This window comes from Coenobita brevimanus, chromosome 81, assembly GCF_032717465.1.
Source record: "Coenobita brevimanus isolate Jiangsu-jjx chromosome 81, ASM3271746v2, whole genome shotgun sequence".
In the NCBI taxonomy this organism is placed as follows: Eukaryota; Metazoa; Arthropoda; class Malacostraca; order Decapoda; family Coenobitidae; genus Coenobita; species Coenobita brevimanus.
In genome coordinates, this window is record NC_137034.1 from 21,758,217 (window position 1) to 21,775,716 (window position 17,500).

At 41.2% G+C, this 17,500-nt stretch overlaps 1 protein-coding gene across 1 annotated transcript in view; it reads left to right on the top strand.

Moving 5' to 3' along the window:
• The window catches only part of LOC145409500 (nephrin-like), a 74,779-nt gene that overhangs the window by 36,183 nt on the left and 21,096 nt on the right, over positions 1–17,500 (top strand). Inside the window, exon 14 of the mRNA XM_080279891.1 lies at positions 14,869–14,981. Within this exon, the coding sequence (XP_080136017.1) occupies positions 14,869–14,981 (113 nt within the window). The remainder of the gene's footprint in view (positions 1–14,868; positions 14,982–17,500) is intronic.

Genomic DNA, 17,500 nt, shown 5'->3' on the forward strand with positions numbered 1-17,500 from the left:
GCAGCATATGAGAGGTGGGGTAGGCAGCTGACTGAGAATTTTCAACACAATAAGAAAATGTTCCGGAAGGAAGTTAAAAGGGTGCGAAAGGGAGAGTCTGGGAAGGAAGAATGAGTAAAAGCAGAGGATGGAAGGATGTTAATTCAGATGGATGCAGTAAGGAAGAGATGGGCAGAGTATTTTGAAAGATTGTTAAATGTAGAGGAGGAAAGGGTGGCTGAGATTGTGGCGCATGGAAGGGTGCAAGGAATAAATGTGTTGGGAGAGTTGAATGATTCTTTCATCACTAAGGAGGAAGTGGAGAAGGCAGTAAAGGAGATGAAAACAGGGAAAGCTGCAGGTATGGATGTGTGTGCTCTGGAATGCCTGAAGGGTGCTGGAGTGACTATTGCTGACTGGTTAGTAAGACTGTTGAATGTGTGCTTTGTGAAAGGTATGGTGCCAATTGACTGGGCAAGTGCTTGTGTGGTCTCGTTGTATAAAGGCAAGGGTGATAAGTATGAATGTACTGGCTTTAGGGGTATAAGTCTGTTGAGTGTTGTAGGTAAGGTGTATGGTAGAGTGTTAATTATGAGAGTTAGAGAGGGTACAGAGGGAGTGATTGGTGATGAGCAGTGTGGCTTTAGGAAAGGGAGGGGATGCGTTGATCAGGTGTTCGCTGTGAGACAAGTATGTGAAAAGTATTTAGCAAAATGCAAGGATGTGTTTTGGGCATTCATGGATTTAGAGAAAGCGTATGATAGAATTGATAGGGAGGCTTTGTGGACTGTTTTACGATTGTATGGACTTGATGGTAGGTTACTAAAAGGGGTGAAAAGTTTTTATGTAAATAGTAGAGCGTGTGTAAGAGTGGAAAATGCTATGAGTGATTGGTTTCCTGTGACAGTGGGGCTGCGACAGGGATGTGTGATGTCGCCTTGGTTGTTTAATATTTAGATGGATGGTGTTGTAAGGGAGGTGAATGCAAGAGTTTTAGGTGGAGGTCTGAGTCTGGTGAATGTTAATGATGGAGAGTGGAATCTGAAGCAGCTGCTGTTTGCAGATGATACTGGACTGGTGGCTGATTCAGAGGAGAGATTGAGACAATTGGCAGAGGAGTTTGGAAGGGTGTGTGAAAGGAGGAAATTGAAAGTAAATGAGAATAAGAGTAAAGTGATGAAATGTACGAGGTTAGTAGATGGTAGGGGGATGAATATAGTTTTGAATGGTGAGTTGCTTGAGGAGGTAGAGTGTTTTAAATATATAGGGTCACATGTTGCTGTGGATGGAAGAATAGATGCAGAAGTGAAGTTTAGAATGAATGAAGTAGGTAAGGTGATGGGAGGAATGAAAAAAGTGTTTAGATGTCGTTCACTTAGAATGGATGTCAAGAGAAGGCTGTATGAGGGTGTTGTGGTACCGACTGCGTTATATGGGGCTGAAACATGGAATATGTGTGTAGCAGAGAGGAAAAGTTTGAATGTAATGGAGTTGAGGTGTCTGAGGAGTATGTGTGGAGTGACGCGTATGGATTGAGTGCGAAATGATGAAGTGGGAAGGAGAACTGGAGTTGTTCGGAAGATGGCTGGTAGAGTTGAGCAGAGGGTGTTGCGATGGTTTGGGCATATGGAGAGAATGGATAATGAGTGATTAGTGAAAAAGACAACTAGATTTGATGTGAAAGGTATAAGGCTGAGAAGGAGACCATGAATAGGATGGATGGACAGTGTAAGGAGAGCGCTGGATGCGAGAGGGATGTCATTTGAGCAAGGAAGAGTGGCTGTGCATGACATAAATAAATGGAGAGAAATTGTGAATGAATAAATGATGACGCAGCCCTGAGGGGATATTCTCCCGCATTTGGTCTGATCAGCTAGTCAGGTCAGGTGTGGGTAAGGGGATGGGTCTATTATGATGTGGCAGGGGTAAACCAGCTCTGCTGTCGGGCCCTGTTGCAGATGTCACTGATTGCACTGCTCAGTTGACCCTTATAAGGTGCGGTGCGGTGAGGTTCTGTCCCTTTTCCCCTTTGTGGCTAAGATGCGAATGAATGTGTTTGAATGGATGGCTAAATGGGGAGTGTGTCATGCTGTCTCGGCTACCTCCCTTTCCTTGGGGGAAGCTGCCAAGGTATATAAATAGATAGATAACAGGCATATACCTATATGCAAAAAACAGTTCAAAGTTGATATTATAGTAAGAGCTACCTATAAATTTGTATTTTATATAGATACAATGATACTGTTATAAGAATTAGGTACTTTTATATCATGTGTTGTCCCAATTTTTTTTCTTTTATAAAATTAATACTATATGCAAAATATGTACATTTCATTCGGGGGTTCTCACTTGAATATTCACTTCTCCTCCAGTAAATACTACTCCAAGTTTGCAATTCTTGCATGCATTCTGTGCATTGCAAACAGCACTACTGCAAATTCAATAGAGAAGAAAATAAAGACAGTAGGTGCTGGGCTATACACATAATTTGGGCTGAACATACTCAAACTCAATTCTTCCCAGGGCTTCATTGTTTCATTGATTAGTTGCATAGTTTCAAACTTAGGTGAAGTCAACTTAATACTTGTGCTCATGTTTAAGTCCATCTTAGGTAGAGGGTGGAAATATTTGTGTGTATGATTGAGGATGGCATAGTGATTGCTGGTAGCTAAAGTGGACAAGGATGGTATAAGTACCGCACAGTAGTCTGGTGCTATGTATAATCCAGATGCTGAGGTATGAGATGGTGGTATATCTGGACATGTTATATAAACTGATGTTTTTTATTTTTTATTCGAGGAAGAAGGAACCAAAGGCCATGAGCCCGCAAGAGTTCTCTCCAAGAGAAAAACAAAATACAATAGAGAGCCAAATTCAAGATCCGATCATTTCGAGATCACTGGACACACTGCATTTGAAAGACTGGAGATCATAGGCAGTAGGAAATACAGAGGGAGACAGTTCCAGAGTTGACCTGTTGCATAAATGAAAGACCGGGAGTAATGATTAACTCTTGCATTAGAGAGTTGGACAGAAAAGGGATGAGAGTTTGCTGCTAGACGGGTGCTACGCGCCCGTCGTAGAGGTGGAGGAATGCATGTAGACAGTTCAGAGGAGCAGTGACCATTAAAGTAGCGATAGAAAAGAGATAAAGATGCAACAGTGCGGCGAAAATGCAACAGTGCGGCGAAGAGACAGAGGTTGAAGGGAGTCAGTAAGAGGAGGAGAGTTAATGAGACGAAAAGCCTTTGACTCCACCCTATTGAGAAGAGCTGTATGTGGGGAGCCTCCCCACACATGAGAGTTGTACTCCACACAGGGGTGGATAAAACCTCTGTATAGAGTCAACAATTGTGCAGGGGTAAAGAAAGAACGGAGTCGGCTTAGCACAACCAATCTCTTGGAAGCAGATTTTACAAGAGATGTAATATGATCTTTCCAAGATAAGTCCCGAGTAAATGAAACCCCAAGCATGTTCAAGGATGATGCAGGATTAAGCTGAATATTATTAAACATTAGTGGGTATACCTGTGGAAGATTTTGTCGGGTTGATAGGTGTAAGAACTGAGTCTTAGATGTATTAAAAACAACCAGATTATTTTTACCCCAGTCAGAGATACGAGCCAAGTCAGACATTAGGTGTGCCATAGCCTCATCCCTTGTTTGTTGAAGTAACTGCTGAGATGGGCGTTGCAGGAACCGAATGGAAAGGTGAAGGGTGGAGTCATCAGCGTATGAGTGGATAGTGTTAGATGTACAGCTTAGAAGGTCATTGATGAATAAAAGGAAGAGAGTTGGTGATAGGACAGAGTCCTGAGGAACACCTCTGTTGATAGATCTAGGAGAAGAACGATGGCCGTCTACAACAGCGGCTATAGAACGACCAGAAAGGAAGCTAGCGATGAAGGCACAGATAGAAGGATAGAAACCATAAGAGGGCACTTTGGAAATTAAAGATTTATGCCAGACTTGATCGAAAGCCTTTGAGATGTCAAGTGCAATGGTAAAGCTTTTGCCAAAGTCCCGAAAGAAGGATGACCAAGAGTCTGAAAGGTAGGTGAGAAGATCGCCAGTGGAACGTCCCTGACGGAACCCGAACTGACAATCAGAAAGGAGGTTGTGATAGGAAAGATGCCTTAAACTTTTTCTGTTGAGAATTGACTCAAAAAGTTTTGAAATACAGGACATTAAAGTAATTGGACGATAGTTGGAGGGTTGGGAGTGGTCACCCTCCTTTGAGACTGGCTGAATGAGAGCAAAGTTCCAGCAAGAAGGAATGGTACAAGTTGACAGACAAAGGCAAAAGAGTTTGCCTAGGCAGGGTGTAAGCACAGAAGCACAATTCCAGAAGGGACCCCATCAGGCCCATATGCCTTGTTAGTATTGAGGCCAGTGATGGCAGAAAATACATCAGCTGAAGAAATTTTAATGTCAGCCATGAGGAAGCCAGAGGGGGGAAGTGATGGAGGAACAGCACCGGAATCATCTAAGGTGGAAATGGAGGAGAAAGTCTGTGCGAAGAGATCTGCTTTATCAGTCGAAGAAATAGCTACAGAACCATCACAGTAGAAAAGAGGAGGGAAGGATGATGAGGTAAAGTTGTTAGAAAGGTTTTTGGCAAGGTGCCAGAAGGAGTGGGAAGAATTCGAATTGGAGAGTTGAGAACATTTAGTACGGATGAAATTATTTTTAGCAGAGCGAAGAAAAGACTTAGCACGATTCCGGGCAGAAACGTAAAGATGATGTGATTCAGGGGTGAGTTGGCTCCGGTACCTTTTGTAGGCCCTCTCCTTGTTGCGGACAGCATTAGAACAAGTGTGATTAAACCAACGCTTTCTTGCGTTAGTCAAAGGATATGAGAAAGGAATGTATGCTTCCATGCCAAAGAGAATAATCTCCATAATGCGCAGGGCACGCTCAGATGGCTCCCGGCCATGGAAGCAGTAATCATTCCAGGGAAAATCAAAGAAGTACTGCCTGAGGGCCTCCCAATCCGCAGCTCCAAAATGCCACAGACGACGTTTCCCTGGAGGGTCCACAGGCCGTACTGGAGTGATAGGACAGGTTAAGGTGATAAGGTTGTGATCGAAGGATCCCAACGGAGAGAAAAGATTAACAGTGTAAGCAGAAGGATCAGTTGTAAGGAAGAGGTCAAGTATGTTGGAGCTCTCTCCAAGGCGGTCTGGGATACGGGTAGGGTACTGTACAAGCTGCTCTAGGTCATTAAGGATAGAAAAGATGTAGGCTTGTTCACCAGGTGGATCAGTGAAAGGAGAGGAGAGCCAAAGATGGTGGTGAACATTGAAATCTCCTAGAATGAAGATTTCAGAGAAAGGAGAAATGGATAGAATGTGTTCCATCATAGAAGTAAGATAGTCGAAGAATTTTTGATAGTCAGTAAAATTAGGGATAAGTAAACAGCACAGATATATTTAGTCAGAGAATGACAGGAAAGCCTAAGCCAGAGTGTAGAGAATTCAGAAGAATCGAGTTCAGGAACACGAGAGCAAGATAAGTCGTTGCATATATATACACAACAGCCACCTTTGGCTTTGAAATGAGTATAAAGTAGGAGGATACAGAAAAGGGTTTGCTGTCAGTTGCCTCAGACAGCTGAGTCTCAGTTAGAAAAAGGTGAGGTTTGGAGGAGGAGAGGTGGTGCTCAACAGACGGAAAGTTAGAGGAAAGGCCACGAATGTTGCAGGAATGAAGAAGAAGAGAGTCAGACAGTGGTTCCAGGCACCTCGAGTCGTCACGGGGAGAGGAGCGGAAGGTAGGGGCATTTATGCCCCCCTCCCCCTGGGAACTCAGAGTCTGGGTGATGAGATGCCATAATTTTTTTAATTTTGGAAAAGGAAGTGTAGTGTGTACTGTGCATGTAGTTTGGTGTAGATAGTTAGAGAAATTTGTATTGGAGAGCATGCTGGCCTACCCTCTGTGTAACTGAGACAATGAAAAAGTTCAGCAAAGGGGGATGGTCAGGAACTAGTCCTGAGGGCTGCTGAAACGGGAGCTCCAGCACTCCCTGTCATCACCTTTCCATCCACCTCCACCTCGGGAGTACTGTGAGTGTCCAAAGCGCTGATGATGTATTGGCTCATCTGGAGCAAAGGTAAGTTGCAGTGGTGATGAATGTCGTGATTTATGATGGCCATTTCACAAGGGACTATTCCAGTAGGCTGAAACGTGAAAATGTACGCAGGACAAAGGTGAACTGCATGTAAGGATGTACGGCACTTTCGTTCAGTCATTGATTCACTGGTGAAAGTGATAGTATTCCGTCTCTTGGAAACCATGATGAGTTCGGTGTCTGTGTCGATTTTGATGATGACCAAAGTGTTGTTATTCTTAGAAGGGAAGTGGTATATTTGATACACTGTGAAAAGGTCGTCAGTTATGAATGGTGCATGAACTACTACTGATGTTGGTATTAGTGTTGCTTCTAAATATGGATAATATAACATGAAATCTCTACTCCGGAACAAAGGCTTCAAACTATGTTTACTGTATGTATGTATGCTATCTGACGTAGCTCATGAACTGGAAGTAGGTCAGTTGTGATCTTGCCATTACCGACATGCTCAATTCCTTGCATAAGTGCCCTGTAACGAACTCTAGTGTTATCTAGCTGGAGTACAATTGTGTCAATATGTTCCGTGATGATGGAGAATTGTTGGAAAAGTGTTATGTTCCCTTCCATGGCATTTATTTTGTCTACACTCTGATGAGTTATACTTTCTGCCCTTTTTTTTTTTTTCACAATTGTCTTCATTGTTGTGTTTTGTCCGGAGACGAACTTGTTTTGGTATGTTAGTACCTGAGCTATTTTATTAAATTTGTTGTTTATTTCTTGAAGGTCTTCCTCTGTAGCCAATCTAAAGATGTTCCCAAAAATTGCACCACCCAGGCCAAACAAACCGCGCCTTTGGCGAGTACGTGTGATGTTGTTCGTGTCACTCAGTATCTCTGTTCCATGAGATGGGAGATCTTGGACTATGATGAGCATAATTGACCTAGCCTGTTCTATCTTCCATTTCGGTAACTACACTATTTCAGTCACTTCCTCTGTATCATGAGCTTCTGAAACATAGCCTTCCATCATGAAGTCCAGAGATCTCATTGGTTTGGCAATGTTCTCCAAATAAGTAGGTAATTTGTATAAAAAATCCAAACTGATTTCAGTACTGATGACATCTTTTACGAATGACGTCGTGGCCGTTGGAGCTATGATGCACCCTTGCTGTACTATATGTTGAGGGTCTAAGTGAGCATATCCTCTTGCTATATAGAAGAGAATCCACGGTATAAGTCCCTTCATCGTTACCTACCGAAAAAAAAAAAAATCTATTAATTTCCTAATCTAGTCATGCTGTGGTCGATGATAGTGATGATGTGCGTTACGGTTGGCTAATGGAGAACAATAAATTGCTCGTTATTTCATTTATAGGAGGAGTTTAAATCGATATGTAAATCATGTAAATGTTGTACTATAGCATTTATAGGAACAGTTGCACTTATGTTTGTTTGTTTGGTGTGCGACCTTAATTTATTTTTGTAATTATTGTTGTCTTCTTGATTGGTTTAATGTGTCATGTTCGGTTTTTCGGTGGTATCGGAGGATGTATCATTGTTGGCTAATTCTCTTGGGACTCGTTTTAAATGGTCAACATGAATTTGTTTTTCTTCGCCACTTGACAGTGACTTAATTACAACTTTGTTGTTATGTTAATTACTCTGTATGGGCCCTCAAATTTCGGGGATAATTTATTGTCTCTCGTATGAATGATACCATAGACAATGTCTCCTAAGCTGATAGGCAATTCTTTCGCCTTTTCATTGAATGCCTCCGTCATTTCTGCCTTGGACATCAATAATTGTTTTTTCACTCTCTTATGTATATCCTGGAATTCACGTAAAGGGGGTTTAGGGTAATCATCGTAGTTGTATATGGGCAAATTTTCACCTTCTAGAATTTCATACGGTACTTTTTTATCTGTCCCATATATAATGAAATGTGGTGTGTCTCCTATAGACTTATTTATAGATCCATTAATCGATGCATCTACCCTGGGAATCCAATCATCCCAGCTTGCATAATTTTCTTGGAGAATGTGTCGTAGTACATCTAATACTTTTTTGTTTTGTCTCTCTACCAACCCATTCGATGCTGGGTGATAGGCTAAAACATTAACCTTTTTGATGTTGTATTGTTTACTTATTTCCTGTAAGATATCAGAATTAAATTCATCTCCTTTATCGCTTATTAGTGCCTTTGGGGTAGTAAAGCGACATATTACATTATCTATTATTGTTTTTGTCTCTCTACTAACTCTAAGATGCTGGGTGATAGGCTAAAACGTTAACCTTTTTGATATTGTATTATTTACATATTTCTTGTAAGATATCGGAATTAAATTCTCCTCCATTATCACTTATTAGTACCTTTGGGGTAGTAAAGCGACATATTACATTATCTAATATTGCCTTTACTACTGTCTCTGCTGTTTTATCTTTAATTGGAGCTAAAATTACATAACGGGAAAAATGATCCGTTGCTACGAATAGGTACTGGTTATTATAGTATGTTAACGGCATCTTGAGTAGATCAACCGCGACAACGTCCCATGGTTGATGTGGTACAGGGTAATTACCTATAGGTACAGGTGTGATCGGGTAGCCTTTGTGTTTTGCACATGATTCGCATCTGTCTATATGATTGTTTATATCTTTTCGTAATGATGGCCATTAATATAACAGCTGGCCTTGTTTGAATGTCCTATCTTTTCTAGGATGTCCATGTGGGCTATCGTGTATTGTTCGTTATACTTGCTGTATCATGTCATTAGGTACCACTAATTGTTTATTATATCTTCAGTCTTTTGGTTGTCCCGGGATGATCCTGTATAAGGCATTGTTGATTATTGTGAATTGTTTTAATGATATATGTAGCCTGGGTAATTGTATGTCATCTCCACTTTCTAACTTGTATATAACTTTAGGCCACGTTGGATCAAGTCTTTGTGCTTTCGTGATTTCATCATGGTTTGGGATGTTTCCTTTGAGATCTAATGCCGCGACATGAATTGTCTTCGGGTTCCTAGATAATGCATCAGCTACTAGATTCATTTTGCCTTGTATGTAGTAAATGTGTACACTGTAGTTTTCAACTGCACATTTCCATATTGCTCTTCTCCCAGAGAGGAGTTTTTCTTTAAACATACCTACTAGCAGTTCATGGTAGGTAAATAAATGAATTTCGTAACCATATACCAAATCTCGAAACTTTCGTAATGCAAAGACCACTGCAAGTGCCTCTAAGTCAGTAGTGCAATAATTTTTCTCTGCACCTTTTATTTGTCTGCTGGCAAATGCAATTGGTTGATTCTTTCCTCTCTTATCTTCTTGGATTAATACAGCCCCTAATCCTTTAACAAATTCGTCTGTGCAAATTATAAATAGTTTTGTGAAATCCGGATAGGCCAAACAAGGTGCATTTGTAAGTTTATCTTTTAATTCATTAAATGCTTGTTTTTGTTCTTCTCCCCCTTGGAATATAGCATCTTGTTTGAGTAGTTGGAATATAGGAAAAGCTATATGAGAGAATTATTGTATAAAAGACCTATAGTATCCTGCTAGGCCTAAAAACTGTCTAACTTCGTCTATCGTAGTTGGTTCAGGGAAGTCTCTCACTGCTTGTATTTTATCATTAGATGTATGGATCCCTTCTGCATTTAGTTTGTGGCCTAAGAATTTGATTTCCTTAAAGTAAAATTTGCATTTAGAAAGCTTAATTTTTAACCCAGCTTCACCAAGCTTTTGTAGGAGTACTGTAGGTCTAATTTCTGGATATGTTCTTTTATATTACTAGTTGCGATAATTATATCAAGATAGACGAATATTCCTTGTCCTAGAATTCCGGACAATACGTAATTCATCAAACGTTGGAAAGTGCCTGGTGGTGTCTTCAGTCCCATTGGCATTCTCTTATATTGGTTATGTCCCGTATTTGTGGAAAAGGCAGTATATTTACGTGACTCCTGATCTAATGGTATTTGGTAATATCCATCAAGCAAGTCGATTGTGGAAAATACATTATTTTCTGGTCCAATATTTTGCAGGACGTTACTTAGCAATGGCATGGGAAACTGGTCTGGGATTGTGTGATTGTTTAGTATACAGTAATCTACTACCGCACGCGTTTCTCCACTTCGTTTGGGCACGAAAAATAATGGGACATTCCATGGGGAGACTGATGGCTTAATAATGCCAAGTTTTAGCATTTCATCGACATACTGGTTTGCAATTTTACGTTGTGATTGTGGGACTCTATAGGCGGGTTTAAATTTTGATTGTATGTCTGGGTGTACATTAATCTTATGATTAATTAGGTTAGTACACCCTAATTGTTCTCCAGATAATGGTACTGTTTGCTGATGTTTTTCCAACAGTTCTAACAAATCCGTTTCTTCATCGAATTCACCTGGGTGAATTCTCTTTTATGCTTTCTCTATCCGTTGATTTTATATTACTTGTCATTCCAGCTAAAATTATCTCCATCACGGGGGCAGGACATTTTTCAGTATTAACTATACGTCCTTTTTTTCAACTGTACTTCCCCATTCATGTGATTAATTAGGAATACCTGAGTTTGCCCATTGTTATTCATCTGACAATGTTTTTTCCACTGACAATCCTTTCCCTTTACATAATTCTTCCAAGACAAGAACAATACTATTCTTCAATTTGCTCTTTATGGTAACTTTCAGGAAGGAGTTGGGAGGAATAACTAAATCATTGGTGAGATGGGTGGGAAAAACTAATGAGTCAGCACTGTTACCTCGCTCTCTAGTCCTGGAGGCTTGAGGGGTGGGTGGTGTGAGTGGATCTATACACTCAACTGTTTGTGTGTGTGTGTGTGTGTGTGTGTGTGTGTGTGTGTGTGTGTGTGTGTGTGTTTTTAGGCTTTTAGTATTTCCAATTCTTTTTGGTTCTGTTTTACTAATCGGTGAGGACTCTGATGGTAATTCTTCTATGAATTCATTATCAAAGTCTATTCCATTCATTTGCGGGAGTAAAGTTATTTTCTCTGTTCTCATGGATCTTAAGCCCAGAAACACATCAGCTTTTATTGCTAAGTTTTCAACAATATAAAAAAAATGCAGAAATTGATCTTGCAATGTCTGTGAAACTGATGTTTAACCGTATCATGCCTTTTACTGCAATTTGTTTGCCACCTACCGTATGTAAATCTAAATCAGATTCTTCCAGAAAAGTTACTTTCTTCTTATTTCTAAAAATTCTATTTAATTCTTCTTGTGTTATTAAGTTTATTAGAGAGCCTGTGTCTAAGAACAAACAAACGTTTTGACCCTCACATACAGCTGGTATCAAGATACACTCACTTCCCAACATGCCTCCTATGTGAATTTTAGACTTGATTTTGTTTACGATTGATCGTTTTTTGCCGTGACTTGGCCTTCCTCCGATTTGAAAATGGAAACTAGTTTTTCTACTGTCTTACATTTGCTGGTCCAGTGACCTTGGGACCGGTGATGCCTACAGTATGGATCACACCTTTGCACCTTTTGTTAATCTTCTTTGTTTTAATAAAGCATTCATTCTTTGTGTGTCCTCGGTTCGCACAATAATAACATAGAGTGGACCTATCTCCCGAATTTGATCTTCGAGATGACTTCCCAAATTTAGTGGTATCTGTGGCACATTTTCTGCTCGGACTGTGCACAAACTTGTGTGATTGCCTGTGACCTGGTGTTTGAGAATGCTGCCTCAAAGTGTGTGGTTGTTTGTTTTGTCTATTTTTGGGTCGTGATCGATTTTGTTCTTTGTTTTGGGTAGTTGTAGCTGTTTTCACAGCTGATACTGTGTCTGGCACTCTCATTCCAGTACATTGTGATTGTGTTTCGGTCAGCCCTGCTTTGCTACAATTCATCTCTACCTCGTTCATAAAGTCTAGCAAGCACATTTCTGGGGTGTCTGGGATCGTCATAGCTATGTTGAGGACCCTGTCAGGTGATTTACACAAAACAGCTACATAACCATTGATGTCTACGACAAGCTCTGGTGACATTTTTCCATCTTCCGTTATCTAGTTTGAGTTTTCTAAAGTAGCTAATAATGTTCTTTTAATTGTAGAGACATCTGCTATGACTTCACTTAGCACATGATTTGTTGTGTGTTCCCTTAAAAGATCCACAATCTTAAGTAATTCTGGAATTATACCTGGCAAAAAGTTTATAACTCCAGAGAATTTCTTCAGGAATTCTGCTTTAAACTCATCATATGTCATAGCTCGAAGAAGCTTGTCTGACCTGAGCAAATCACTGGCCGGGCATCTGTCCTGATTAATCCAGGAGGAAAATATTGCTATTTTCTCCTGTTCATCTGTTACGTGCCTCTTTATGAAGAGTTGTTCAGATTGGTTGATCAGTGACATTACATCAATGCAATCTCTGTCTGTGCCTGAGAATTTTGGGATGTTTTTATCCTCATGATAAAAGTAAACATGAGGTGGGGATGTTTGACTTGTGGCATTGCCTGCGTCATTCATTTTGGTTGGTTGCTTTGTTAGGTTCACTTGGAGTTGTTAATTGTTGTGTAAAGGAATAGTGGAATCACTTTTACCTAAGCGATGAACTCTGTTAAGTAAATATTCATAGATATGCAAGTCAGAGACAAAGTCCTCACTTGCTACACCAGAGGGAGTTTCCCAATAATCATCAATATCTAGAAATGATGTATTGTTTCTTGATCTTTACTCTTTGGAGAATTTTGTGCGTTGGATTTGTTTTCCTGTTGCTCTCCTAATTGTGGATCGGCAGTGGCTGCTAACTGTGTATCTGTCACTAACATGGATGGTGACGAAAATATCCCCGTCATATCACTCAGCTAAAATGATCTCATGTTGCTAAAGTATGGTGTTATGAAACACTTCTTTTATTAATGTCGTAACTGAATAGATAAGTAAATCAGTTGTAATAAATAAATGAAAGATATCAAGTATATAAATGTATACATATAAATAAGGAAAGGATGTGACTGTACTTAATTTAAAGCACTGGGAAGAAATTAGTAAAGTATAAGCACACCCACCTGATACAGACGATGTCACTAGGAGAGACGAGTTGATAGATGTCACTCTCCGAAGGTAATTGCAGTGTTGATAGACAATCTCACTCTCGGTAATTCCAGGGCTGTATTAATAAATGATATTATTCCTGGAAATTCTAGGGCTCGGTGATCTCAGTGTTGATTGCAGTGCGAAATAACCTTTGTCATAGTGAAACCTCACCATACAACGTCGAATTCCCACTCAATAGTTGTTGGAAATAAATGAGTATGAGTAGGAATGTGTGAATAAGGATGAGTAACGAGCAGCGGGTGAGAGGTGTGTGGTGTCAGACACACATTGATTGATGTGGCATCGTCTCAGCAAATACGCACAGCAACACTGACTTCCCACACTCTGGTAGCATTGGTGAGTAAATGAGTGGCGATGAGTAACCTGAGTGAAGAAAGGTGAGTAAGGTGAGTTGTGAATGTTGGCTTTGGTATTTGCTGCCGTCGTCTTGACCTTCTGCACTCCTGTCAGCTTGGTGGTGGAGACGGAGGTGTTGGGGGGGCGGTTGTCGAGAGGAGGGTTGAGGTCTAGTGGTCGTATCGCGCTCTTTGTTTGCCTGATTTGTGTTTCTTTCTTCTTGTGATTTATTCGTTGTGGTTGTACACTCGCTTGTGTTTAATTAATTGTAGAAGTGATGGTTTGTAGGCGTCGGGTCGTTCGTTACTATCACCAGCTACAATATGTGAATCTTAACCCTATAATATGTGAATCTTGAGACCGATTTTAGTTATCGTGTAGTCGAAGAAAGGAGAAGTTAAAGAAGGATACAGGGTCTTGATTGTAGTTTATTATCTTCAAGGGAAAGTTTAAGTTGAACACTCTGTGCATTACACAGGAGAGTATATTTACTAGCTAAGTTCTCGCTACTTTACCACCTCACACTACTATCGCTAACCCCCTTCTGACTCTCTAACTCTTTCTTCCCTGTCTAGGGCTTTGTGTCGCGTGTTCTAGACACATGTTAGAATGTTCGAAAAGCCCATGTGTCTGAGTATGTAGCGTTTCCGGTGACAGTGCACGTCTGGCATTCCTTACAGAAATGCAGACACATTTCCTTTCCCACTGAAATCGCAAACACATTTCCTTTCCCACCAAGCTTGACGACCTTTAAGACTACACTTTTGTGTTCCTATCTATTATGAATTTGTATTTTTATAATATGGAGTCCTGACACAGTTAGTTTTTTTACCTATCTGTATCTATCAGTTTCTCAATCAATCTGTCATTCTGACTACCTATACGTCTGTCTCTGTTTGTCTATCTGTTTCTCAATCTATATTTCTGTGTCAGTCTATCTACCTGTCTGTCTGTCTGTCTCAGGCTATCTATCTGTATCAGTCTTTCTTCCTATCTGTCCGTCAGTCATATCTAACTTACTGTCTATCGTTTGTTGTCCCTATATCTACCTCTGTATATATCTATAATATAATGTCAATAGCTTATATATCCATCTACCAATATCTGTATACCTACTTACATATGCGTATACCTGTACATGTCTGTATGTATGTACTAGTCTCTCTCCATCGTTGCACCTGTTAAGTCTCTCTCTCTCTCTCTCTCTCTCTCTCTCTCTCTCTCCTTACACCTGTTAATTAGTCGCCCACTTCAGGCCCCCTCAAACAGCCCTTGTCCTGCTCCCTGGCCACCCATAGCGCCACCTGCATCTACCTAGCTATCTATGCATCTGTCTGTCTGTCTACATATCCATCCACCTATCAATATATATATATCTATCTATCTCCCCCAAGGTCCCCCCGAGCAGCCCTCGTCCTGCTCCCTGGTCAACCACAGCGCCGCCTCCCTCGCCGTGGCCTGCGTGCCTGGCCATGACGGAGGCCTTCGGCAGTACTTCATGACTATCGTGAGTTGGAGGGAGGGAGGAAAGGAGAGATGGAGGGGGAAGAAAGGACGAGAAGAAGGGAAGAGAAAGGAAAGAAAACAGAGACTGAGGGAAGAAGGGATGAGAAGCAAAGGGAAGAAGGAAGACAGGGCAGATTGAGGGAAGGATGAAGCGAAGAAGGCAGGGAGGGGAGAGAGAGAGAGGGAAAGAGAGAGGAGGTAGAGGAGAGAATGAAAAGAAGAAAGAAGGGAGGTAAGGATGTAGAAGAGAGAGGAAAAAGAGAAGTTGGGTGAGAGGAAGAGAGGAATGAGAAGGAAGGAGGGATGAGAGGAAGAGAGGAGAGGAAGGGAAGGATGGATGAAAGAAAGAGAGGGAAAGATGTAGGGATGGGCGGAGAGAAGAGAGGGAAGGAAGGAGGAGTGAGGAGAAGAGAGGAGAGAGGGAGAAGTAGGAATGGAGCGAGGAGGGGGAGGAAACTAGGGAAAGAGGGAAGGGAGAGAAAGGGGAGTTGGATAGGGAAAGAGGAAAGAAAGAAAGGTGAGACTGAGAGGGAGAGAGAGAGAGAGAGAGAGAGAGAGAGAGAGAGAGAGGGAAGAAGGGAGGAGAGGAGATAGGGAGGGAATAAATATAGAGGGAGAAAAGAAAGGAGGAAGGGAAGGAAAGAGCAAGAGGGGGGAGAATAGGATTAGAGGAGGGGAAGGAGGGAGAGCAAGAGGGATGAGGGAAGAGAAGGGCAGGAGGGAGGGAGGGAGGAAGAGAGAGAAAAGGGGGGAGGGGAAGGAGGAGGAGGAGGGAGGGGAGGAAGAAAGGATTGCATAAACGATGGGATGGTGCTATGGAGCCCTTCAGTTAATGCCCTTGGTGTGGTGTGGTGTGGTGTGGCGTGGCGTGGTGTGGTGTGGTGTGGTGTGCCCTCGCTAAAGCCGTTAATGTCCACGGAACTAAAGACTCTGCATTCCGAAAATTATTAGTCAGAAAGAGAGAGCCACACCACACATGAGTATCAGTAGGTCATCTTTAATTTGCCTACTACCAGATCTATTTACTCATATGACGTAAGCATTAGTGGCAGCGCTGATGGAGCATTTTATCTATCTAACTGTTTTCTATGTACCTATCTGAGTTTATCTGTGCCTGTCTGTCTGTCTGTCTGCCTGTATCTCCATCTATCTATCTATCTATATGTGTGTGTATGTGTCTTGTTTATCTGTCCGTCTATCTATTAATCTATCTATCTATCTTTATCTGTCTGTTTATGTGTCTGTCTATCTGCCTGTACCAGTGAGTCTGTCTATATTTGGCTGTTTTTCTGCTTCTCTATCTCTTTGTATGTCTAAGTATTTCCATACGCCTTAATCTATCTATCTGTCTATCTATTGGCATTATCTACCTATCTATCATCTATCTATCTGTATTTGTCTATATGTCTATCAGTCTATCTATTTACATCTGTCTATCGCTACATGACTTACTCCCATAAGGGGTGACCACAAACGAATCGCCTCTATGTCACCCTATCCTCCGCCATCACGCTGCCCTTTCTCCATCTCACAGTACCCTCTCCCGTATACGTGCCCACCTCATCCTTCCATCCCATCCTTGGTTTCCCTCTCGTCCCTTCCATCTCACTCTTCTACTCAAGTGTCTCATTCATTCTTCTCTCTACTGCTCTCACTCACTTGCAGATAGATAGATAAATAGCTAGGTAGATAGAATTGCCTTTGGTTCTTTCTTCCTGGCATAGAAATTAAGATCTAGAGATGTTCCACGATTGAATGGATTACTTAACCCGCCGTGTGCTGGCTATTTTTAGCCCTCTGGGTCACCTCAGTGCCGGCCATTTTTTGACCTTTTTTTTTTTTTTGGCTAAAATGATAGATTTTGATGTGGAAACAACAAATTTCGTCATTAAAATGTTCACTGAGGCTCGGAAATGAGTTTTATTGAGTCTTGCATACTCGTGTACAGGTATAGCCGCTCTCTCACGCTCACCACGTACGTGAGAGAAAGCCGTTTTCTATGTAAGGTATACTCAGGTATTTATGCTGGGATGGTATAGCATATACAGTACACTTTTCTGATTACTTATTACTTCAGCATCTATCACAATTTGCGTGTCTTTCTCACTGTGAATGCATTATCTTACACTTACATGAAGATAGGTACAACCTGAATTCATTATGTACAGTCCTGGCACTTACAAGAAGGTATTTACAACTTGACTTCACTATACAGTCCTTACACTTACAAGAAAATATTTACAATTTACACTTACATGAAAATATTTACACAATGCCTTCACTATGTACAGCACTGGGTGAGGCACACAGGCAGAGTGAGGCAGAGCGTGTGTGAACGGGGGAGCGAGTGAGTGCGTGGCCTTGACAGCCTGGGGGATGGTAGAGGAACAGTTACCTTACATGCCTGCCAATTTTTACCCGCGAATCTTGAATAATGCGGTCACAGTGAAGTTTTTTATTTTAAACTATTTTAAAACGGCACTGGCACTGGCCGCAGAATTATGTCAGACCGTTTTAAAA